At 39.8% G+C, this 25,731-nt stretch overlaps 1 protein-coding gene across 2 annotated transcripts in view; it reads right to left on the reverse strand.

Annotated features, from left to right (window-relative positions):
* Window positions 1-25,731, reverse strand: part of STAC (SH3 and cysteine rich domain) — a 74,004-nt gene that overhangs the window by 45,318 nt on the left and 2,955 nt on the right. Inside the window, exons 1-2 of one of the 2 annotated variants that reach the window (XM_069809715.1) lie at window positions 23,066-23,169; window positions 3,991-4,267 (exon numbers count right to left, since the gene is read on the reverse strand). In XM_069809715.1, coding sequence (XP_069665816.1) covers window positions 3,991-4,267; window positions 23,066-23,083 — 295 coding nt within the window. In that variant the 5' untranslated portion in view covers window positions 23,084-23,169. Of the gene's footprint in view, window positions 1-3,990; window positions 4,268-23,065; window positions 23,170-25,731 lie in introns of those variants that run through there. The other variant, XM_069809706.1, reaches the window with a different exon arrangement.

Raw genomic sequence — 25,731 nt, forward strand, 5'->3', positions numbered from 1 at the left:
CAGTTAGGAACACTTTGACTCCTGTCTTTAATTTGAGGTATGAAGCACACTATTAATACTGCTTTTTCTTTTTTGAAATCAAACCAATAAACGGAGTTTCTTTTGAATATGTTGCATTGCACTCTGGGATGCAAGAAAAGCATTTGAATGAGTAAGTTTGCATTATACTGATCCTAGCAAATACCTTCCTCTGAATGCTGAAACCAATTACATGTATTTGGCCTTCATCTTATGACTTGTACTTCTGTCAAATGAACAAACAGGCACACGTGCTATATCCCAATGGCAACATTTGGCTCATAGGGCCTAACAATCAAGGAGAGACAATGCGCATATTTTTTGTAGGAAGACAATGTTTCATGTTCCTTTGCTTTAATTTTGCTGTGAAAAGAGCAGCACAGGGAGCCTGCTGCCTCTGCTCTGAGTCTCCTGTTCACTCTGAAGCTACAGACAGATTTCTGCCATGCTAGTGAGACTGAAGCATGTACTGCATGTTCATGCTATGCACAGTTCCTCATGCTGCCCTGTACCAAACAGAGCTGCTTAGTTCATAGAACAGAGAGTCATTTAAGGTGAACCTAGAATCATTCTTGGTGGCAAAACTGAAACCATCTAAAGTCAAGCCAGGATTTTCCTGGACTCTTTCCCCCAGTCTTCAAAACATGTATCTGTCTTTGCCTTTATTCTCATCAATAAGGAATTTAAAGCCATAGACTTGTTACTCTCAAATGTCACTGCCCGTGAAAAATGCAAACAGAGAGAACAAATAGGCTCCGTGTTGCATGTAAATTCAGAGTCTCTGCACAGAAGTGAATTTTTTTGAGTCTGCTTTGGGGAGCAGGCTTGACACGATTTCCTGAAAAGCTGCCTATTTTACTTCACCATCCCCATAACCAACAGTTGCATAACTTATGTGGATTAATTGAGCTGCAAACACTAACATCCAGCTCTCCCATGCTGCTTAAAACACAATACAGTGAAACCAGCCATGACTGCAGTAAGGATCAAAGAGAGAGGATTACAGGAATAGACTAGACGTCTGTCTATGAGAATCAGGGCATTTAGACTCTAAGGCATTATAAGGTAAAACTCTTTTAACATCTTTTCTGCCATACGTCCAAGCAAAGGTGAGCTGGAGGAGGTCAGAGCAATTCACCTGACTCAGCCTGCCACCAGACAATAGGTTGCATTAGCTTCTTCAGCAATTATCAAAGGCTTCTTTCTCTAATGAAATGGCTAAGATACAGAAGAGAAAAAGGAAGCCCCAGAGAATAGAAAAGAACAAAAAAAGTTCAGAAGGCAGGTGGAGTTAAAGCTGATATTTTGAAGCTTATAGCTATGCTTCAGGACTTTCCTATCCCAGGTGGGACACAGATTGCCCAGCAAAGCAAAAGGGCACGGGTGTTTAGGAATTGGAGTTACTTCCTGCAAAGTTTGCTGCCAGTAATAATCTGTCTTGAGCAGCAGTGTTTTGAAACAGTATGCTGAGTTGTGCAGATTTGTGATGATACTAATCTCCATGCAACTTCATGAGAAGCTGCCAGAAACGCAAAGGACTTATATTTGCAGTATGTATTTGTGAAACTAAGCTTTGATAGAATGTCCATCTGCATTACAGAAGGAGACAAGTTCTGGGCCTGCCTCCATACATAAAGTTATTTCAACTAACTGCCTACCTTCCAGACTTCCCTTCAATCTCTGGACTATGAACTTCCCTGATATTGATGCTTTACGCCTTCTCCCTTTGACCCGTTCACTTAAAGGAGAAAAAAAACCTTAAAAGACTGGAAAATAACATCAAAAATCTGGGATCAAAACTCCTGTGTTTCCATGGATTCAGTAGAGCTGTGGTACAGAGAGAATGAAATCAGGCCTCATACATTCAGTTCTCTAATTTATGCAAGCAGGATTGTCTTGCATCAGATTTAATGTTCTGCAGACAGCTGCCTTTTCCAAAGAGCATGGGTTCCCCATGCAAATGGGGGACACTAAGCACCCGCATGTGGAAAAGGAGGTAGCATTCTCTGAAAAGGGTTGAGCAATCCTATCAGCATCTTTCAAGAACTTACCATATTGTTATCTGAAAGGCAGTGACTTCCATGCCAAGGGACATGAGTTTATTACAGGAAGCTCAGCAAATTACAGACAACAGTTTGTACTCAGAGACGTGCACTGATGCAGGATGTTTTTCTGAGTACAATGGCGTTGCTGTTTCTTTGCCCTATTGTTTGCTGATCAGTGGTGGATGGGGAGTTCTATATGTTGCAAAATGTGTGAGAAATTGCTTTTGGATGGCCTTGCAGTTTCTGGGCCATCCCAGACAAGCCCCCACTGAAGAAGATAAGGACTTTAGCCCTTTTAGGTAACTTAGTTTAGAAGGATCCATGTGAATTACATCAAAATGTAAGCATAGATAATAGAAGCACTAATGAGCATTCTTTAGGATAAGATGTATCAAACATGCAGAAGATCACACCGCGCAGAATCATCCGAGAAGGGTCAAGTAGTGGACAAGTGCGGAAGACTATGGAAGACCACCAGAGACCTTCAATGTGCCTATGTAAAGGACATTTGCATATGCTAATAATTTCCCAGAAAACTAATGAATATGTGTAACATTTCTCAGCAATCTAGGGAATATGTATGTAGAACATGTACTTAACCTGCACAGTTAGGCCTGACGGTGTGCACGATAGGTGGAGCGATCCCCCGTGCAACCAGCACTGCAATAAAGAATGCCTGCTTTATAAAACTCCAAAATTGAGTCTTAGAGAGTTTCTTCGACCGGCTTTTCCAGTATCAGCACTACTTCTACATGAAGCTAAACCAGTGTTTTACTCCTTGTCCTGCCTAAAAACCTGTAAATGGTGTCACTCACTTTCACACTGGTACACTGCCACTGAATTTATTCCTGATCTGCTGTGTTGGAACAACTAGATGATAAGTAGCAAGAAGACCAAATCATGTGCATAACAAGCTAGCCACAGTGACGTGGATTTCTAGGACCAGACTTCTGAATAGCAACTCCTGCAGCTTCCCACAGTGGTGACCATGCATGGTCTACACCTCCAGCCACCTGCCACCACTTCTTTCCTGACTTCTCCTTGCACAGCACCATAGATAATCTGCAGCCTGAAGGCTGCGTGAAGGCTGGCTTTTTAGGCCTTCACACTGCTCTGAAAATCACCTTACAAGCAGGGCTCACTATGGAGTTTTCTCTGCACACTGAAGAGAATAATAAATTATTAGCTCCATCTGTCAGTCAGTCCCTGGCAGTAACCTACATACCCATGGACAGTTTCAGAGAGAAGACAGGGCAATCTTTCAAAGGTATAAAGTTTGTGTGAGGTTTTGTGAGTAGCAGGGATCAGGTAGAAGAATCCCAAGAAAGTCTGCAGCGTGAATTCAGCTGTTACTTGTTCTGTTGACCTGGTCTCCCAAAACACATGTCCTAGACAGCCAACATGCACTCACACACACAGCTTGGAGCCTACCACCCAGCTGAGTGTACTTCTTGCCCAATTGACACTTAGGAGAGATGCGAGGCAGCTGGAGGAGGTAGGCATAGTTGCCACAGCAAATAGGAACTGGGTGTACTGCAGGGTGTGGGGGCAGACACAAGGAGTGAGAGAGTTAGAATTACTGCTGTGGAAAAGGGTAAGAATAGCAGGCACAAGTCTCAAGGTGGATTTCGGCTGGTTTTAGTGTAACAGAATTTGTGCTTGGTGCTCAGTATAACCTGAATGAGAGAGGAATTTGACTCTAGCTGAAACCCTCACCTGTAATTTGTGATAACAGTATGTGTCCACAAGGCATGAGATCTGTCAACAAATATAGAACTTGTATTAGCCTGCAGCAGACATGACATAAGTCCAGCTCCTTTTTATGGGTATTCTCAGTTAGACATCTGGGCTCACGTAAGTTATGGAAAGGTCATCCTGCAAGTTCTAGCACAGACACCCACACAGATTTAAAAAAATCTTTTCTTACCAACAATCATGTGGTTGCAGACATCGCAGAAGGTGGGTTTTTTGAAGATGTGCTCCTGGAAGATGTGGGCCTTGCTGTTTTCTGGCAGCTGCTGGGCTCTCGTGGGGGAGGACGCCTGGCTCTCTGAGCTGGGGAGCTGCCCAGTGCTTGTGCTCACCTCAGGCATCAAGTCTACCTGCAGTTTCACATCGCTATTAGTCCTCTGGAAGAAATTGTCAGCGCTTTTACTCCGCAAGCTTTTGGTCTTGAAGGAGAGTGATCGTTTCAGTTTCTGCAGCTGCAACAAATAAGCCAGTTACAATTACTGCCTTTTGCTCTTCCACAGGAAGGCAAAGCTCCTGGTTTTGGGGTGTGCTGTTGACAAGTGAACCTGTGAGCCACAGGTAGACCCTGAACCACCTGAACTATAAAATTGACTTTAGAATTTAACCAGCAATTTCAGAGCAAAGAAAACTTATCCCATTCAGAAAATAAACTACTTTACATATGCTTTCTGATTGATAGACAATAAACTTGATAGCCCTGATGAATCCTTCTATTGGTCTTTTCTTTCAGGTATGACAGCAAAGAGGTACTGCAGATAGTTGTATGCGTTGGAGAATATATCCTTTGTATTCAAGCATGGGAGAACTTAGAGTATTATTTGTCCTTACATGGTCCTTAAGCAGCCTGTAAAGCCATTTCAGGAACAGCTGTTAAACAGCAGTACAAGAGGAGTGAATTCAGTAAATATATTTGATATACTTAAATTTCTTGAATTTGGCAGAAACAGAGAATATATGCAGTTTTGGCTGAGAAAGCCTTGTTTTCTTTTATTTTTTTAAAGGAAAGTAACCTAAGGAGCAGTAACAGTATAATTAACTAGCCAATTGATAGTTAATGCATTAATTAATACTCGTTAACACACATTCACATATAATCTTGTATATTGTATTGTGTATTGATTGTCAGACTATTAAGCACCAAAATAAGGCATTATTAACTTAAATTATTAACTCAGATTCTTTACCTGTAAACTGTCTTGTGCCTTGTAAGAGGTCTTCTCATTCTTCTCCCCCCCAATTTTATATAAGGCCGAGAAGGGTGCTAGGTGAGGCACAGAAGCTATAGGGATACCAGCTACATAAATTTGCAGGGTTTGTCAACTCCCAGTGGCCCACAGGTAGAGCACAGGTAAAAGGAAAGCCAGCTCTGCGTCCACTTCATATTTGCTGTCTCTGAAGTGTAATTCCTCCGTATCACCTTTCTCTCAGCATTATTCCAACCACTGCAAAATCATTTCAATCACTGCTGCAATTCTCTGGGCGAATGTGATGTAACAACTAAAATTTTCCATGCTGCTCAGGCTGTCTGTGGTAACCAGCAGGAATGGTTTATATTAGAAACTGTTTATGTTAGAAGCAATGAAGATCAGGAATCATGAATCACACTAATATAAAGGGAAGGAGTTCACATACTTTCCCAAAGAAGCATGGCACTGATCTGTCACACTGACTTCGTGGCCTCGGAGCGCTTCTCTCCCTAGATTCTATTCCTGATCCATCCATTTTCTTTACGATGCAGCCAAAAGCATGCTGTCGGAGAGGAGCCTCAAGGCATCCCGGGGGGAAGCCTCTTCTCCGCCTTCAGACATGAGCAGCTTGTCCCTGGAAAAGGGAGATGCTCCAGCTCTCTTCCACATGTTTCACAACAAACTCCCCGAGTCCAATGAACAGGCAAAGAGCTGCCGTTGCCTCTGGTTAAGAGTGTTTGGGTTTTCTACATGGAAGCAAACTGCATTCTGCTCCCTGAGCTGTTTCTCCACAGTGACTTTGGGAGCAGGGAGGGATTGGAGACAGGGGCCCATCCCACATGCACCACTCTCACCCATGACTCTCTCTGGGCTCATGGGAGGAGCCCTGGATGCAAATGAAGGAAATACCTGTTTGCAAGAAACATTCAGTCTCTGGGGGAATGTGGAAATAAGAGCAATTAAGTCATTAAATGCCAACTACAAGGTAAGAGCAGTTTCTGGTTTCTGAAGCTCTTTCAGCTGAAGCCTAAGCCATAGACTAGCTGAGGCCAAAACTCGCTGTACAACTGCACCAACAAAATGTGAGATCCTCCCTCTTCTGATTCGATGTTAAGTCACCAGCTCCTGAAATCACTGAGGTTACTCAGTACTGAGATTACTTCATCTCCCTGGTGACAGCCAGGAACTCGGCAATAATTCACCGCCTTGCTCCTGAAATGCTTCTCACTGAAGTCAGACCTAATTAGTGTAGCAAAACACAGCGAATTACAACACCATAAGGTGACTGAAATGGCATTCATTATTGATTTGCCATCCATTTCTACAGTGCCACATGAAGTAAATTATATTTCGAAATGCTGCTTCTGCCACAGAAAGAAGACTAAGCTGTGCAATACGGTATTTTTTTAATCATGAAACAACTGTCCTGCTAGTTTGGACAATGTATGCAGTATATTTTAAGGAGCTCTGCATTCACTATCCTTATCCCGTTCTCTTGTGCACAGTCATTTGCCAGTCAAGGGATGTACCAGCAGCCTTTCCTTCCCCAGGCAGAAAAGTCAACAGTTTTCCAAAGAAGGGCAGTCCAGCATTCAGGCTATGCATGTCCAAACATATGCATACACCCTAAGGTGAGCATGCAACTGTGCATACTCCGTCCATCTCCAACCACAATGTTCAGACCAGGACACATATTCAAGAATGAGTTGACCAAGTTACATTCACAGATTTGGTAGGCACCTCTGCACAAGCTAATAGTCCTCTCTGAGATTCCCTGAGCACTGTCCTATGTCAATGTAGTTAAATAATTTCCAGACAAGGTGGGCATCCTTGTCAATACCCAAATGCAGATTTCATACTCATTTGCATTCAGGATGGAAGACACCTACTTGTTTGGCTTGCATTGCATACCTAAACCACCAATAAAAGCCTGCAGCTATTATATCCCAAATAGGTTACGCGAGTACAGAAGTGACTATGCAAAAAATGCAGAACATAGTCAACGTTCAGCATTTTGCACAGCTAAATATACACTTTGCTCAGTACTGTTGAAAAGTACCTCTCAGAACAGTGTTTTACTCCCTTCTTGCATAAGTGAGAGTATACAGGGCAATAGAAGATTGGCACCAGGTTTTAAAATTTGATCCAACTTTCCTTTCTCATACTAGGCCCATGAGAGAATTTGAAATATGGTACTGGTATGTGATTATTTACTCAGGAAAAGTTGGCCCAAGCAAGGGCAGGTTGTTGTATAGATAGTATAAATTATAAAACCATAAAAGCTTAAGTGATTGTTATGCTACAGTCAAGTGAGCATCACTTCCCTTACTTAAATATCACCATCTCCTCATTTTGAAGTTTGCTGTGGCCTAGCCCTGTTCTTTTATTGGGAGATTTCAAATGTAATTAAACACATATATACATGTGTTACAGGCATGTAATACGTGCCTAATTTTGATCTGCCATAAGCTGATTTAATGCACTTGTGATGCCACTGGCTCCTAACAGAGCTGCTATAGCATTCACCCGAGGCAGGAATCAGCTCTTTCAATAGAAAGGAAAGTATGCAGATTTTACTATTTATAATTTCCTTCTGCAGAGTGAATGAGTCCAAAGCTAAATCTTAGGAAGAAATACTACCAAACTTTGGAAAAACCTGCAACTAGGTTTGCTCTGCACTCAATACTTACTTCAACACTTCAATGAAACATCATGAATTGGGACTGAAAAAAACCCTAAACCAAGCACAAAAAGGCTTTAAGAAACGTATTTGAGATAAATCTCTTAAGCCTTTCACATTTTCTCCTCTGCAAGGAAGGCTACAAATTAGATTTCATTTGAATAAAAATAAAATTCCCACAAGCACAAGAGTTTTTCTAGACCCATGATAGCATCACGAGACTTCACAACATTGACACTTCAGAAACATGAACCCTTGATATCAAATCCAGGATGTTCCTGTGGTTTGAAATTAGAGTCGGGGAAAAAAAGTTTGTCTCTAGTTAAAAGCATTTTATCAGTCACACAGACTCTCAGTGACCGCACATACTAACCCTGCAGGCAAGGTAGAGATAAGTGCAATAGCTCAACCTTAGAGCTTGATTAACCTTTTTTTTTCAGTATCTTCCAGCACAATCTCCATCTTCCTCTGAGTTACTGAATGTTCAAGCTTCAAGGGATCTGGAAGCTCTGACGAAGCACAGCTTATCAGCACCTCCTCTATTCCTAATTGCCCTATTCCACAACTCTTGAGCTGCTGTAACTAGAAAACAGGAGGCAGCAAAAAGACAGCTATTGAAATTTATTCCTAGTGTTAACTAGGTGCCACTGCTTTTGATGTGAATGGGAATTACACCTGCCCTCACCAAGGCTTTATTTGACTTAAGCATTGGAAGCACACAACTCTTCTACAATTTTGGTTTAAGAACTTCCCATGGAAGTTGGGAAAATATTAGTGATTTGAGCAGTTTTATAATCTCTAGCTTTGCAATTACAAAAGGTAATTGTCCACCCTGCAAACAGTAATTTATTCAGGCTCCTAACTATTCCCTGCTATCTAGAAACTCTTTTTCCCTTGCCTCTCTAGCTTGTCTACAGTCAGCATGGCTCAGTAGGAGAGGAGCTGGAGAATGAAACAGGGGCTGTTGAGGACCCAGCATACATACCATATGCATTTCAGGGCACAGAGTACTCTGAACCAGACCACCCTGTCAGTCCTGGTGTGCATTAGGTGCACACCTGGAGCACAGGCAAAGCCCCAAGTGATGCAGCTTGTGCTCTATGTGCCACAACAAGGACCAAAGTGGGATGAGCAGCAACAACTGGGAGATGTGCTTTGAAACCACAATCCCAAATCAAACTGAAATGCCCTATGCCATCACCATTTCTCTAGCACAACTTCATCACACCTTCTCACCATTCAAAGCTCAGGGAAAGCCTCACTCCTTCCACCTCCTACACACAGATGCTTCATTCCCCTTCCTGAAGCTCCTTCCTTAGTGATCTCAGAGTGAATGGTGGTTACTAGGAGGACAAACTGTATATTATATTATATTATATTTTTTTATAATACATATTAGTTTGCTTGGGCCATCAGCTTTGGCATTCAGAGCAACCCTCATGCAGTCTGCCCACATCACCTTATTTCCCAACACGCTCGGTCTTGTTCCCTTCTCAGCCACTGCTAACCAGCCTTGCCAGCAGCAGAGACTCCTGTGCAGTGTGGGGCCAACAGGGAGATTATTTTTATACATTTCCACTCTTAACTATCTTCCAGGAGAAATGAACAAATGAACCAGGCTTATAAACTGTACTTTACTGACAGACCATATAACCAAGCCCTCATTTTCAGACATCAGCTGTCTGCTGTATTGCTACTGTGCTGGAAATGAAAAAAAAAAAAAAAAAAAAAAAGATATTGCTTGCTCTTCTCTATCCCTTTCTTTGCGCTAGTGTTAACAATATCATTAGATGGATTACAAGTAATGCAGGGTATTAACAGAGTTGGAATGAGCCATCAAGCCAGTTTGATTCCTGCAATTCTTATAAAATGTAGTTATTTTGTTCAGCCATGCAGACTAAAAATGCTCTGTCAGCAGATTTTGCTTTCACGTCCACCTTCTGTAACGAACTATTTCTTTTTCCTTTCAGCTTCTTAGAGCAAGTTTCCAAACTATTTGACTCTCACATTGTTATAAAAGAAAGACTTAAATGCATAGGGCCCAGATGATGTGTAGATTCACTAGAGAGCATGTCAGGTACATGGGATATGACCAAAAGGGACTCAGACCAAAAGCCTTTCAAATAAGGGAAAGAGCAAAAGTCTTAATGAATGGCATCTGTTCTACTGAGTACAGTCCATTTTCTGGGTCAAGGAGCATCCAATTTGTATTAGCAACCCTCAGGCATCAGATGTTAACTAGGTTTGTTGATGGGTTGGATGTTACCTGGGTGTAAGCTAGCCTTGCAGCATTGCTGGGCTTCAGCTGGCTATGCTGATTAAGAGCAAACAAGGAACCAGCTCCAACAGAAGTGCTTACTTTTTGTGAGCATGAAGGCTAATAATTTTCTTCTTAAAATTGAGGGATACAAAAGTCAGTGATTTTTGAGCACAGTCAAGGGTGGCTTTTTTTCTGGATTCGGTTTGAAAATGCACTGCCTTGGCATTTTAATGAGCAAAAATAAGATTATGACATGCCCAAAGCCAGTATGCAATTTCATAAATAATATGTGTGTTTGCCTGCTGATGAGAGAAGTACCATGTCTTACAGCATTAACAAGATAAAAGGATATTTCAAACACTTATGGGGTTGGTATTGTTTATTGGCAAACCATCCTTGATAAAATTTGTGAGCAAAGCTGATTCCTTTTCTACCTTCTTCTTTCTAAATAACAAATAGTACAAATACTCTACTAGTACAAATTGAATTAGCTGAACTGACTTCAGCTGTAGCTGATTTACACAGTCTGAGAATCTGGCCCTATCATGTATTTGTGTCTGCCCCAGCCAGCTTTCTTGGAAGCTGTATCCTTTTAATCCACTACAGACAAAGAGGGAGTGTTCATTATTTCAGAATCTGCTACGTATTATATTTGTGTATTTTCCCAAGCAGATTGCATAGCTGGCATTAGAACAAATATGTTTGTTATTATTGTTAAAAATAAATATATCAAACTGTCTGCTTGAATGCTCCATTGGACTAGTCAAAGGGGAGACATTTTCCATAATACCTAACAATAATATAATAGTGATTTATTGGGTACCTCCAACTACTCTGGTTGGCTCTTGCTGCTCTGATTGTCATCCTCAGATTCTCGTCCCCACCCTACACTGGTTTTGAAACCACTCACTGATCCTCAAACCTATTTAGGATATCAACCTTTTCAGGCAGGGCTCTTTCTGTGATTTTGTTTTGCACGTAGCGCCCTAACTACAATGAAATGCTCTGATTGGCATGCCAGAGCATAACAGCAAAAATCCCTGAAAGAGCCTCAGGGTTTGAGAGCATGAAATCTGAAGGGATGCTCAGTTGTCACTGCTCCTACAAATGTCACTGTGAATCACACGTTCTCAGCCCTCTCCTGATGTACTACATCCTTGGTGGCTGTGTGTTTGCATCTCTAATTGGCAGACCTCTAAATTATCAAGAGGTACAGTCTGCACATGTAGCCAAACAGTGTGTTTGCTCAGCAGACCTGTTCATTCTGTACGAGACTCTGGTTTGGTTTAAACCAAGCTGAAAAATTCATCTAGTTCTCAAACAATTGCTCCTGCAGTTGGTTGGAAATTATCCTACAGTTTGGGGTATGTCCTCTTCTAATATTTCAGAGAACCAGGATTAGCAAATATGCAAGACAAACAGGAAATAAAGTGCTGAACATTTTAAGGCCTGAAAATATGAAAAAGCCTCCCTTGTGCTCCAAATTCCTCTATATATCTTCAAAATTCAGCATAAGGTGTGACAGGACAAAGTAATGCAGTCCAGGGAGTGACAGATTTGAGGAAACAGAAATAATTTATTAACTATAACAATTGCCATCAAACCTCAGGGAAATCCTTTTTTGTCTCTGTTATGTTCATATCTGTCTTAAGGCATAAAAAAGAGTAAACACTGCATTAGAAATTCTGCAATTGCGACTTACCCTGAGCTTGTATTACCTTCCCTGCCAAATATATTTTCATATTAACCTCAAAAGACTCACAGTCGTTTAAAGAGTTTAAAACATCTTGTAAAAAGGAGGAAACGTATGCAAAATAAATATAACGATACTTCTATGCATGTCAAATCCAGAAAATTTTAAGGCTTTTTAATAAAAAACTAAGTAAAATCCCCCCCCCATTTATTCATTTAGCCCAAACTCTCAAATGTTATATCTAACAGCATTTTTGCTGTTGTGTTTTTGAACAGCCCTATGTTCGTGTATCCTTTCCTTTCTTTTAATCAAGCTATATTAGAAAAAGTAATCTAGAAAGAAAAGAGTGCATATTACATTTCTCTTCCTGAGAGATCTAATCTCTGTTAGTATTTCTTCAAACTTTCTAACAGGTTTGATTAAAGTTTAGTTTGGGGAAAATGCTTGCAATATCACTCAACCATGGTTTGTGTTCAGCATGCTTCTAGCAGAGAGGAAAACCAGTGAAACTTTCTCAAATTTGCAGCATTTCAAGCTAACAACTCACCAGAATTTTCAGAGAAGTTTTACTGTATCTTTCCAAAGTTTATCATCCGATTCATGAAGATCAGATTAACAGTCCCAAAGTATGATTTGCTGGGTTCATTGTGTTGAGCTCAATGATTGTCAATTCTTCCTCCTTTGTGAACATGTTCATAAATCAAAACACATTACAAATCAAACTAAGCAACACTTCAGCCATGACCAAAGCCTGTTGCTTGTTTTATATCGGGGTTGGAAAATGTTTTGTCCCTTTGATCTCCTCTCCTGCCTCACCTAGCAAAAGAAGAGCTGCTCCTCTCACAAGCAGAGGGAAAGACTAGAAATCCCATATTTATATCCAGGATTATATTCTCCCTGCTGCTAAACAGCTGTTCCAACATGGGTGGCACCAGCTGCAGGAAATCTTTTATAATTCAGGTTATGAAAGGTGGCTGGTGGAATAACTAGCTGCAAACCTCTGTGTGGCTCCTCTCTCTCTCTCATGGTCTGGCAATTGAATTGTCTCTGGTCTTTCCTCCTGAAACCAACAGGAAAGCTAACAAAGAAAGCAAGAGATTGTTAGGAACAGACCTACCATTTTTTTTTTTAACCCCCCCGTACTTGCAGTTTCAAGACATGTACATGTTTACAACATCTTGTTTCGTACTTTGGGTTTCACCTCAGGCATCTGGTTGCTAAGCAGCTGGTCATCTCCATACTTTGTCCCCATTAGGATGAGACATACGTGTGGTTATCTTTTGTCTCTTGACGTAGAAGGAATTTGGATTGTTCTTTCTGAAGTCCCTTCTGGGAATCCCACATTTTGCTGCCCTGTTTGGATATCTCTTTTCCATTTCAGCTTCTAAATGGAACAGTGATTTCCCTTTGGTAACTCCCGATTTAGTCATTTACTAATCTTTGCTGCGGTGGAAGTGGCACAATGAAATTTGAAGATTAAAAGGCTGGATTTCAGAGTAATGTAAATCCAGGCAGCCCTGCTGAGGTGAAGGAAGCTACACTGCTATCTACCTGCTGAGATTCTTCAATAATAATAATAATAATAGGGCCTGAGTTTTGCTTCTTTTCCTGCTCATGAATAATCTGCAGTGAATGTGATTGCGAATGTAAAATTAATCATCCTTGACTGTATCTCATGTCTGTCCACCTATGAAGTGTGCATCATTATTTTCCACTATTGATCTTATGAGAAATTAAAGCTCAATATGACCCCTTTGGACCTTTAAAAAAACCAAACCAGTATTCTGCTAAAAAGTGTTGGTCTACCTATAGCAATAGTTTCCACTAATTTATTTTACTCATTTGTTTTTCCTCTTTATTTATTTTTTTTTAGCAGAGCTGTTTTATAATGCTTTAGATGGTAATATGTCTCTTGAAGCAAATATGGAAATACATCTGGCAGGGAGGCTGATACTAACTGAGGGCAAATTAACATCAGCACCAGATCCCACATACTGTATAATCACATTTGTACCATCTTAAAACAAAAAGGAAGACTGAGATCTGCTGGGAGTTGTTATAGTTAATATTCTGTCAGTGTTTCCAGTCCTACTTCTGGGGTTCCAAACTTATGCTGTTAAAATTGCTTCGCAATGAAAATGCTTAAGTCCTCAGCTCTACAACAAAGTTATTGTCACTGGGCCAAATCCTAAGGTCTTTGCTTACTGCTAACTCCCACTGACTTCAGCGAGCATGTTTCCCGAGTAAAGGCTTGGGGTTTGGCTGGGTTGTTAGTTTTTTTGTTTTGAAATGAAACTTTTTTTTTACTGTTTTACACTGTACATTAAAACCAAATGTTTTCTGCATGCAGCATGAAAAAACACCTGGCCAAATTTGGCATCCTATTATCTGGCTGACTTTATTCGACCCTTCTCAATGCCCTCCTCTTTTTTTAAACCATCTCTGTCAATCTTTGCTCCTCCACAACCCAATATAGATAGATCCAGGGGAACACCTATGCTTCTTGCTTCTTTTGTCTTTCTTAGACAGCTGTTTCAAATTCATACTTTGTGTGAATTAATTCTGCCCAAACTTCTCGCTTAGCTACTGTGCTTTAACTCTGAGATGATGATACCTCATTTTCTGAACAAAGAAAGAACCAGAAACACAGTGCCAGAATTTGGGCGCTATATGGCTATAAGCCCCCAGTCGTAGATATTTTGACTTATTTGATCCCACAGGTTTCTGCACTCCCTTCTTTGCTGCCTGTTCACAAACAGAGATTCAGATCCAAATTTTACAACTTGTTTCCATCTTTCCATTTCAAACTCTTCTCAGTGGGAGATGGGGTAGGAACTTATGCCTTACAGAATATTAGCAGTGTTTATTGGTTTACTTTGATTTTTCATTTTCACAGTTCCCTTCCCCTTGTACATATTTTTGCAATCTGGTAGCAAACTTGCTGCCTTCCATCTTCTTTTTATCCCTCCTGAAGACTGACACTGCCCCATCCTGTGAACGCTGCTTCTTGCCAGCCACTCTGGAGGCCAGGGTCTGACACCACAAGTCAAGTCCAACAGGACCCATAAGGTCCTGGTGCAGAGCCACGTTGCTGCCCTGGCACCACTCTGGCCTGAAGCCCTGGATCTGGGGGAAAAGCTGACAGCACAGGTTGAGCAAAGCTAGTTAATTACTCTGCGCTTCTCCATGCTTCACTTGGGTACCCACCGAGTTTCCTTCATCTCATATTTCTAGTTCTAAAGTCCTACAGCAGCTACCAGATACATAACAAATGCTGTGCCAATTAAAATTTTTTCCTACCTCAACAGCATCTTCCTTGTTATTCATTCTCCATCCAGTTATCTTACTGTCCACCATGTCAGAGATCTGTTTATTTCCAAATCCAGTCAGATCTGGCACATTTTTCATTAAAGCACTTCTCAAATTGCAACTTATGGCATGCATTTATCCCTTTCAACACATCTATTCTTGTCATTTTCTAATTTTCAAAAAGTACTTCCAAATCATTTTGGGGAAAATTATGCCTGTAGTACCAGTTTCCAAGGAACCTGTTACTAGTACAGAAAGTTTCCATCTCAGTCTGTCTTTTGTCTTCTTGCTATTACACGTTAGTCATGCCCAGCAAAAACTGCATTCAGTGTACTACATAAAGAACAGGCCCACTCTCCACATGAAGACTCTGTTTAACTTGATGAAGATATTGTCATATATATGACATACAGTTACTTGGCAATTTATGGAGATGTTTGAAGGCCTAAACACTGCTTCAAGAAATTGACAATGTAAATACATATATTTGGAAATGTTAATTGGCAAGAGTTGTTATATATGAGATTTATCATACATCTTTGACTCCTTTTGCCTCAGCCTAATCCATTTCTTTTATATTTTTTCCTAAACCTCCAAGCTGCTGAACATCTTTAGCCAGCTATTGTTTCAAGATCAACCCTGCAAAACAAAAACATTTTATTTTTATCCTCACCAGCTGCACAACTTTCCTCCTCAAATTACCACTATCAAAGTTTCAAGATTAAAATGACTGTCTGAACTGCAAAAATGTGTTTTTATACTGAGATAGCTAGCTTCATGTAAAAAGATAGTTACATACAGAATATCACAAATAGAAAGGTAGAGAATTTAAGACTATAACTCTTTCTGAAGATCTACAATTTTTTTTCTGAATGTTAGAAGAGTTTTTTTGAAGTCTCTCAGAATCCTCTAGAGTTAAACTGTTGCTAATGAAAGCCTGCAGACAGCTAATAATAATAATAAAAAAAAAAAAGAAAAAAAGCTTGTAACACTGTTATGAGGTTGTGCTCACCTACTAAATGAAGCATATCCAAACTTCGTATTTTTGGTGTTGAGAGAGAAAAGACCTGTTGGTATTGACATAAGATACCAACAGGTTTAATAGGAGTTACTTACTTGACAGGAAAGTGAGGGATCTTGAACCAGTAAAACTGCAAAGCCTTGTCTGACAAAAATAATACCAGTGACTTCAACAGGAACAGCATATTGCACAGGGCTGCATGAGGGATTCAGGCAGGCAGGAGAGCAGGGGAATAGAGGAAGGAAGAAGAAAGGAAAGTCAAGTTAGGACAGAGAGAGTTTTAAAGAATATGAATATGAATGCTGTGTAAGAGGGGGAATTTCCATGAAGTGCCTCACTTTGTCTAGTCTAGTTGCAGAGTAGGTACCATTCTTGGTGTCAGCAGAGTAGCACTGACTTATAACGGGAGTCACATATTACAGCAGAAATCAGAGCTACTGACCACTGCTGAACTGAAAAGCAAGTGCAGTGCTAACATCTGAGATTTATATCCGTTTTCTCCTGTCAGTTGGTGCTTTTTTTATTTGCAGTAGTGGCTATGAGTACAACTGTACTGGAGGGATGATAACTCATGGAAAGAAGATTTTTTTTTTCTGGAACTCAGAAGCTGGTAGTAAAGACCAAATGACATTATCTTTATTGCTACTTCAGGAATATTGTATTTATTGCAGTGTATGCCTACAGTGCCAGAAAAAATAGGTTACCTTTCTCATCTTGTTTAAAAAAGGTCTGACTTTTTTTGACCAGACTGAGTGGCTACTTCTTATGGCCAACTTCTAGTCACAGCTGAGTGCTCCTCAGAGGCAAATCACGCCATTAAGATTTTTGTTTTAAGGCTTGGCTGTCATTTTTTGAACCTTTGTGAAATGCTTTTCATTTATCTACATTCTAGCAGGATTCAAGTAGGTCTCTTACAGCTGTTTGCATTCATTTTAACTTTGATAATCTCTAAGGAATCATTTGTCCAGAGTATTTCTCTTGGACACCAGACAGGAACTGCTAAAAAAGCCAGTGCTGTCAAAGCGCAGAATCGCAGCTCAGGGAAGTCTGTGGGAGCCTAAGCTGCTGGGGAGGCAGGAGCTCAAAAGCCCTTCACTGGCAGTGCAGTTGAAAAGGGATCTCCTGAGTTGCATTGGTCTTCAGCTACCTACCCAGAAAGGAGGAGACTAAGACAGGGGAGACTAAGAGGAGGGCTTCATTTCTTCCGCATAAGGAATGTTTTCTATTAGTTCATTGCCTGGGTTTTAAATTTATGTATAGTTTCCTACATAGACATATAAAGAAAACATGAGATTACATCAAGAGATCAATAGGCATCCAGGCACAAGGAAGAGACCACGTAATACCAGACAATGTGAAGAAACTAAAACGCAACTTAACGCATTTCTTTGTGAATAAAGTAAGCACAGCTTGAGTATAGGTGAAAGGGAAAGTGCAAACTGTAGGGTTTGCTTTTTTCCAAGTGTACTTATGGCATGAGCGCCAGCATCCAGACAGTGTTTATAAAAGGTCCCTCCCCCTAACAGAAGAACCACCATCCATTTTCTTAACAGGAATTTTTAGACTTGGCTAAACTTGGAAACCTGGAAGTTTTTCCTATAAAGACAGACCTTGCATTGGCTCATTGTATCAGAGAGCCTGGTCCTGGATTAAAGCATCTGGGTGAGAATAAGAACAGAGAGGAAAGAAAGAGAGAAACACTGAAAGGTAGAGAGCGAGTGGGTGAGCTAGCAAACAAGTTAACTGTTCGCCTGGATCTTTAACAGCCAGGAGGATGAAGTCCATTTGTCATTACGACTAAATACAGAAGATAGATCTAACTGCTGTGAACTTGCCAAAGACTCCCGTGTGCCCATACTTCATGAAACTGATACATGATTCATCTTGTGGCTACAGTTTAATAGCAGCACTTCACATTTTGAAGCCTGGATAGGCTCACATTTCTCTCTCTTTTTGTCATAGGTGCATAACTTTCCATTATAGGGCTGGCTGGAAAACAGCAGTTCCACTTAGCAAAAATTTTCAAAGTTTGAATTATTTTGTTCCACATTGACATAAAAAACAACTGCAGCCTTTCAAAATGTCTTTGAGACACCTGTGGGCAGAAGAGGGGAAAGTCAGACAGACCAACCTGCCAGGGGAACAGACAACTGGCCAGTTTTTGTAGGCAAAGTTCAAGACCTCACCCTGACAAATTCACAGTGGTGTTCACCCTACTTAAATTCAAGCTTTTAACTCAGCTGTAGCCACCTACTATGGTTACTGGAAAAAGATTTCCCCTTAGAGAGGCTAATTTAGAGCACATATGGCAGGCTTTTCCTCTAAATCACCTTTGATAAAACAATTTCAGTCTGTGTTCCATTTATAACATAGGGAGACTGAACTACTAACTTAACCGCCTAAAGTTGGTCTCTAATTACAGGTGAGGCTGTATGATTTAATCTAGGATGCATTTTTCTCCTCTTTTGACTGAAATTTCACCTGCAACCAGGGAAAGCTTCCTGACAAAAGTTTACACATTCAAGAAAAATGAATATTTCCTCAAAACCAGAAGTTTTGACTTAAAAAAAAAGGAAAAAAAACCCCAAACACTCGACAAGCACACATTTCACTGGGCTGTTCTTTACCAGAAATGTCTGGCAAATCATTACAAGTCACCTTATGTTTATTTGTAAATAATTCCTTAATTAGATAATTTGAATTGAAAGAGGATGTGTGACCATAAGTGAGAAATATGCTACATGCACTTGTAAGTAATATAAATAAGTACACTAAGAGGTACAACAAAAATTGTATATGCTGGATCTGTGAGAGGATTGATATTGGTTGATAACTTAACAGTAGGTGCATTTTAAAAATGCATATGGACCTGAATGTCTTAACAACTGGATCCTCAATTTAACTGCACAGAAGTCAGTGGCAGTCTGCCAAGTTTACCATGTTGCATGTTGCCTAGTATATTTAGTTTACTTGTGAGGACAGAGATGCTCAGTCCAAGGCTATTTCTCACCCTGTGTACGCACAAAAGCAAGTGAGGCTGGGTCAAGGTTTTCAGCCTTTCACTTCAATCCCAAGACATTTTGGTTTTGAGAATTGCTACTACAGCATTTAAACTGGCAGGGAAAATGCCGGCAAATCAGTAATGAATAGTACACCTATATATGTGATGTTTGAGGAGGTGACTTGTATGCGTCATGCCAGAAATTGGACTCTTGGCCAACAAAAGCTGATGCCTCCCTTCACTATGCATGAGCAATTTCTGTAAAAACCAAATGAAGTTAAATATTGGGGTAATGGAGATGCAAGTCTGTCTCTAAGATCATATTCAACAGTATTTGCTATAACAATCTGTCAGGTCAACTTTGCTCTCTCACCTGTGCTGTGCCTCCATAGTGTACATTTCTTTGTCTTACTCTGATGAATAATCTACAAAAAAAAAAAATATTCTAAATGCTGATTTTAATAGCTTTGTGAATACCAGTTTATAGTATTTTGCTCTTTTCTCAATTAAACCTAATCATCAGTTACTATAGGTCAGCTGCATTTTGCTTTTCTATTCAGAACACTAGACTGCTAAAATGATCTTTATTAATAAAGCAGTGCACATGTGGCATTTTAATAAAGCCCCAAAACTGTAAGACTTCCATTTGACAGTGCTTAGCAAACTACTCTCATCAGTGAAAAACAGGTCAGCTAAAAAACAATGACCTGCAATGGGAAAACTTCTATGAGTGTCTAGCACATTTTTGTGAGACTACAGGCATGAGACTAATTTTTTTTTAATAAATAAGAAGATATGCAAGCCATTTGTCATATTCAACTGCTGATGTCAAAGACACAAGAAGCCTGCTTTTCAGACATCCATTGTAAACATGTTTTGCAGGGTTCCTGAGTTGAATTCCCTGACAAGGATCATATATTATATCAGTTGGTCTACTGAATCAAGGGAGTTTCCTCAAGCAGAGGCATATGTCGAAAGAAAACAAGGTCAAGTTATTTCAGTCCTTCACACATAGATTTCTCATTTTCACAGCTGGTTCTCTTTGCTAATGAACATGCAAAGTTTGCTTATGGTTCAGCTAGAATATAGACATTCATTTGCCTGGAGAAGGCAGTGCTCATTTAATACTGAATGACCATTTGCCTCTGCAACTGGAAGTTGCACAGGACTGAAGACTGTGCTAAGAATATTCAACTTGTGCTCACATCTGAAAGATTAGTCCTCTACCTGACAAACATGAGCACAAATTTATCAAATATGCAATCTTCTGCCTATCAAGAGTATACAGCAATGGCTCAGGGAGGCAATAGGAGAAATGCTCATCATACAAGGAATTATAGTTTTCTATCAGGTGATTATGATTTACTTCCATTTAAATTAAACAAAGTGTAAGGGAAAAATGAACCTCTAAGCCATGTTTTGGATTTCAAGAGGGTAGCCTTTGACATGCTACATTCCCTTGAAGAAATTCCAAGCCTTCAGCACTCTCAGCTCCCTAGGGATATATTTTAGACCACATCACACTTTGGAGTGTGACACAGAAGGACCAAAGCTAGTGTCCATCTGAAGGTATGAAGGTCTTAGCAGTGGTCTGGAAAGCAGCTCAGCTATGTAAGCAGGTCATCGCATCTGCTAACAAGTGCTGGCTCTCAGCAGGTACTGAGCGCTGATGAACCCAGATGACCATGGGATGTGGAACAGCCTTGGCCTTTGCTAGCCTTGAGGTATTAGGTTAGAGACATGCTTCACTAATAAACAAAACTGATCAGAAACGGTTAGATACTGGGATGTATAAGAGGCATAGAATTTCTTCATTATCTGTTAATACTACCTGGAAGATGAAACGAAAAGAAATAAAAAGATTCTGTGACTGTGTGCCCCTGGCAAATTGCATGAAAATAGTTACCTCAAAAAGGAACTTTAGAATAAGCAAAAAGTCCACAAATAATGCTGGGGAAGGGAACAAGAGAAAGAAAAAGAGAAAATAAACCGGTGTGCAAATAAAACTGGAGCTTTCAAGCAGAGTTCCTTAGGTCTAAGCACATTAATTGTCAAGAAAAGCTGAGTGAGTCCTTGCAAAAGGTATTTAAGGAAATGTCAATGGATTGATTCAGGCTAGGGAAAGAAAAAGAGGAAATGGGCTGCAGTACGGTAAGGATGGGATAAAAGGCTGGTTTAGAACTTCAACAAACACTTAATCTTACTTTCTTCCCAGAACAATGATCCTGGGGCAAAATAATAGGAATAATAGGAATAATAGGAAAAAGGTTGCAGAAATGGATGGTATGACATGAAAAAAGCAGTTCAATGTGTTTGCTGAGGTGAAAGAGAGAAAAGAAACTAGTTAATCTCCATTACAAAATTTTACTTTGGAGGTCTAGGAACAAGTTTTCTTAATAAGCTTTATGAAGCCAGAAATGATACAAAGTAAAATAGAAGTCTGTTCCAAGAAGCAGGAAAAGCGACCCCAGCAAATACAGATTTGTAGATCTGACTTCAATAGTGCTCGACAAAAATGAAAAAAAAAAAAAAAAAAAAAAAAAAAGGTAGATCCTCCTAGACCAGTTGTCTTGGAGAAAATGAACAATTTTCTAGACAAAGAAAATGTTTTAGGTCAAAGGTAGTTTCTGTCTATTTGGATTTCATTAAAATTATTGAGTGTGCTACCAAAAGGGAATCTATTAGCCAAGATTGAAAAGGGAAGTAGTGAAGACATTTTAAGGAAAGTTCAATGGGAGTTGGTTACTGTTGAAAGGAGAAGGACTAGGTTGAAGGAAGGTCATTGGTGGAGTTCTTCAAAGAACAACACTGGCCTAGTCTTAGGGTCAGTCTTGCTCTCTGTATTTTTATTACTGAATTTGATGCAAAGATTAGGCATGTCATAAGGCCATTTTCCTCTGACATGAGTTTGGAGGCATTGTCAAAACTGAGGCGGCCTGGGGCTTAAGGGATGGAGACATGGAAATGTGATGAAGTTCAGCTGTGGAAATGCAAGCTTGTGCACCTGAGACCTTATCCAAACCACTCTAGATGAGGACAGACAAACATATCCTGTATCCACTGGAAATTACAGAGAAATAGAATGGTGACCTCTGGTTGACCAAGGGGTGACTAGAAGACACAAACATCAGAAGCACAGTTTCTGGGAAAGTTAGTGAGGCATTAGTGATACTGTACAAGACCTGATGTAGAATACCATGCACAAATTCAGTCACCCTTTTCCAAGAAAGATTATTCAAAACTGAAACAGGTTCGTGAATCTGCTACTAGAATGAGATGAAGAATGGAGAGTTTATCTTATGTCAGTCTGGCTTGTTTAGTCTAGAAAATAAAAGGCTGGGACGAGATATGAAAGTCTATACTTACATGATGAAAACCTGTACCAAGAATGCAAAAGAGATGTTTAAGCTAAAACATTATCAATATTACAGTGCCGCACAAGCGGCCAGAAATAAACTTAGACTGGAACTAGAAGGGGGTGAGGGGCAGAGGGCATCCCTTAGCCATTAGAGCATCCAGGTGTTGGGAGAGCCTTTTAAAAGTAGTGGTAAAACCTGAATTCAACAGGATTACATTATGAAAAAGAATACAGCATAAGAGACTGAGACGGTAGGACTGGACTATCTTCCAGCTTTGAAAACTGTTTTGTTTTGTTTCAGTGAAAATTTGAACTTTTTAGTAAATCCATTTTTTTACCACACCAGGTTTCAGTCAAGTCATCTTTAGTTGTTGAAAGGTAATAGACATTTTCTTCGTTTTGGCACTGTTAAACGTGTGGACAGAAGAGAATGAACTGATCACATTTCTATTTTGCCTTAGATATCTCAATGTGCCTAGGAACTGATCTAACATATATATCAAAGCGAAAACAATACCAGAGTGTTTTAGTGAGAAGAAGAGTAAGAAAGAGAGAAAAGTCAAAATAAACGTAAATACAAGAACAAGTCTGCTCAGGAAATTATTGATAGGGTAGAGTATTACTTTTCTGCTATTAATGAAATCTTCCTGCACATAATTTGTTCTAACACTTCATCAAAACACATAAAAATACTTAAGCTCATTTCTTTCCCTTAGTCTTACCTTCACAGTATGTACTCACCATTCTATGCAGAGGCATGGAGGTAAGATTAAGATGGAGAATGGGTCTTTTCTTCCCCTTTCATGCGATTTTTTTAAGCTGTTTGGTATTCCTTTGAAGACTACAGCAGTAGTTTACATACTGGATATTTATCACTGGTGTGGGGGGTGAAACACTAACTGTACACCACACTCCCTGCCCTTTTCAAATATTAATTGATGAGTAACCATTTATGGAGCCTCATAAAGTATTAACTCTTTAAGTGGGGAAGATCTCAGCTTACCAGCATAGCACAAATCCTACATGATTTAAATCCCACGCAATCCTATTTAAATCCAAAGAGTTTCAAGCTGTTTATGTCAGTTCAGTATCTAGTATTAACACCTGATTTTGAAACCTCATGTAAACAATATTGCTCTATTGGACTAGCAGAACAGGGGAAAGTAAGTTCAATCTTCTTGACCAATGTGGGGATATACGTAAATGAAGTCTACATCTTGAACTTCAAAGTTTAATGCTTTTCTTGGCTTGCTACTTTTCCTTAACTTCCATTTCATGTCCTACATATCAGGTTAGCTAGTGTTTGAACAATTGTGCTACATCTCCTGAATTGCTATACCTGAATTTGAATATAATGGTCTGCATTTCCCTGAATACTGGCCACTGGATAGTCAGTGTATGGAAGTATCAGACTGAGACAGACTCATTTATTTTGTGAAATACATAGTCCAGATGCCATATTTATTTGGAGGTTTAGCTTTTTTTTTTCTCTTCATTTTTCAGCTATTCAGCTTACCTAACTGATCCAAGTGTAAGCAATTTGTTAGGTCCATGAAACTGGTTCAAAGGAAAATTTGGAAGCTATCACGCCAAAGATGCGTGACTGCAGTACATCACAATTACAGCTGGACTTTATAAAAAGTAGATGGAAATGGGCAAAGCTGTGAAAAAAACCTTTGGTCTTCACAGATATCCACTGATATCTACAAATAAGTAACTTTTGCATGACAGATTGCCTGCAATGGCAGGGGCAGGGACATACCCCTTCCAAGACATATGGCAGAGCCTGGAAGATGTTTAACATACTTGAAATGAAACACTAATAGCTTGAAGATCAGCAGTGCTGACCAGCCCTGCTGGTACTAGCTCAAATATCACAGATGCTCAGCGCACCCCCCCAGACTTAAAAATGGTAAGGGAATTTTCTAAGATATACCCAATTGTCTATGAATACTCCCAGCCATTATTCACAATACAGCAATAATGACTTGACTCACACCTAAAGAAATCAGCAGATGGGCTCTTTCCTCTTCATATAGAAATGTCAGTTAAATCTAAGAAGGATAAAAGTTAACAGACTTACATGCCAACTATACCAAAACATAAAGAAATATTGCCAGGTGTAGCAATCTTTTCTTTAGCCACATATTCCTTCAAATTTTAGGTTTTTTTACTAAATTCCAAGGTATCTTTACATAAGAGACATCAGAAATATGATCTTTGATTGCTGGCACTAGATTTCTGCTTATATTGCTAAGTTAGTGATTGTACGAGTGTGCAGTGTGTCCTTAATTGCCACCACCAGGAGGAAATTTTCCCTTAGGGTTCATTAGCTAATGACTTCCTCCCTTGCTGAGCTGTAAATCTACAAGTCTTTGGCAAACTGGTAATTTACCTTCTTGGAAGCCAGATGTGAAGGACCCAAACAGGTGGGAGCCATAACTACAAGCATATGAATGTAATAAAATTAGCAATTACATGTATTTGTATGGTACCCTCATAAAGTTATTCTCCTAGTAAACTTTAAGTATCCACTCATGTCATACTTAGGTGTGAAGTAAATGCTTTCAAGAGCCGATAAATTAATTTAATAAATGAATTATTAGGTTTGCAACATTCTTAACCATTCAAGCTCTAGGGTTTTTAGCACAGTAGCAGTATACATAGTGCTACAGGCTTACTTATAGCATGTTTGCTACCCTTCAGACACCTATTTGAAATTATATTAATGAGACAGTACACTGGAGGTATTATGTGTAAAGCACTTGAGGACACATAATCCAAAAGACACAGTCATGTTATATATACTATGCCATAAGACAAACATGTACTTGGAACACACAAATGGATTTGCACTTAGGGCCCAGGAAATGTGGTGAATTGAAAGTGTATTTCAATTTCCTCATTCTGAGCAGTAGTACTGAAGTCCAGGTGTTAAGGTGCTCATGATGAGGAGGACATGCATGAGTCTAGTCTTTCAGCTTTCAGCATCCGGGTGTGCTCACCTGTAAATATGCTCCTAATCCACAGGAAAAGGTGGTAGGAGGCTTTAGCATTTATTAAAGAGTGAGCTGCTTCCCTGTGACAGGGGTGTGTGACTAACACGAAAGTCATTCTTCCAAATTTCAGTGACTTGGTAGAAGCCTGAATTTCTGCCTCTCAAACTCACGCTAGTCGGGAATTGCAATATCTCCTCCTTGTGTCATCTTCTGAGTACCGGCTGGAGTGTGCTGGATAAAACTCTTTTTCTGGACTTTGGTACTACAAGGCACTATGTGCCACAGTTGTCTACGATTACACAGGACTGGAAGCAAGCTTGCTACATTAGTTCTACATTAGTTTTTCAAAACTGGTTTTCCACGGAAATGTTTTCAAATGCATTTTGAAGGCTGCTATTATCCATGTTG

This window comes from Haliaeetus albicilla, chromosome 2, assembly GCF_947461875.1.
Source record: "Haliaeetus albicilla chromosome 2, bHalAlb1.1, whole genome shotgun sequence".
NCBI classification, from domain to species: Eukaryota; Metazoa; Chordata; class Aves; order Accipitriformes; family Accipitridae; genus Haliaeetus; species Haliaeetus albicilla.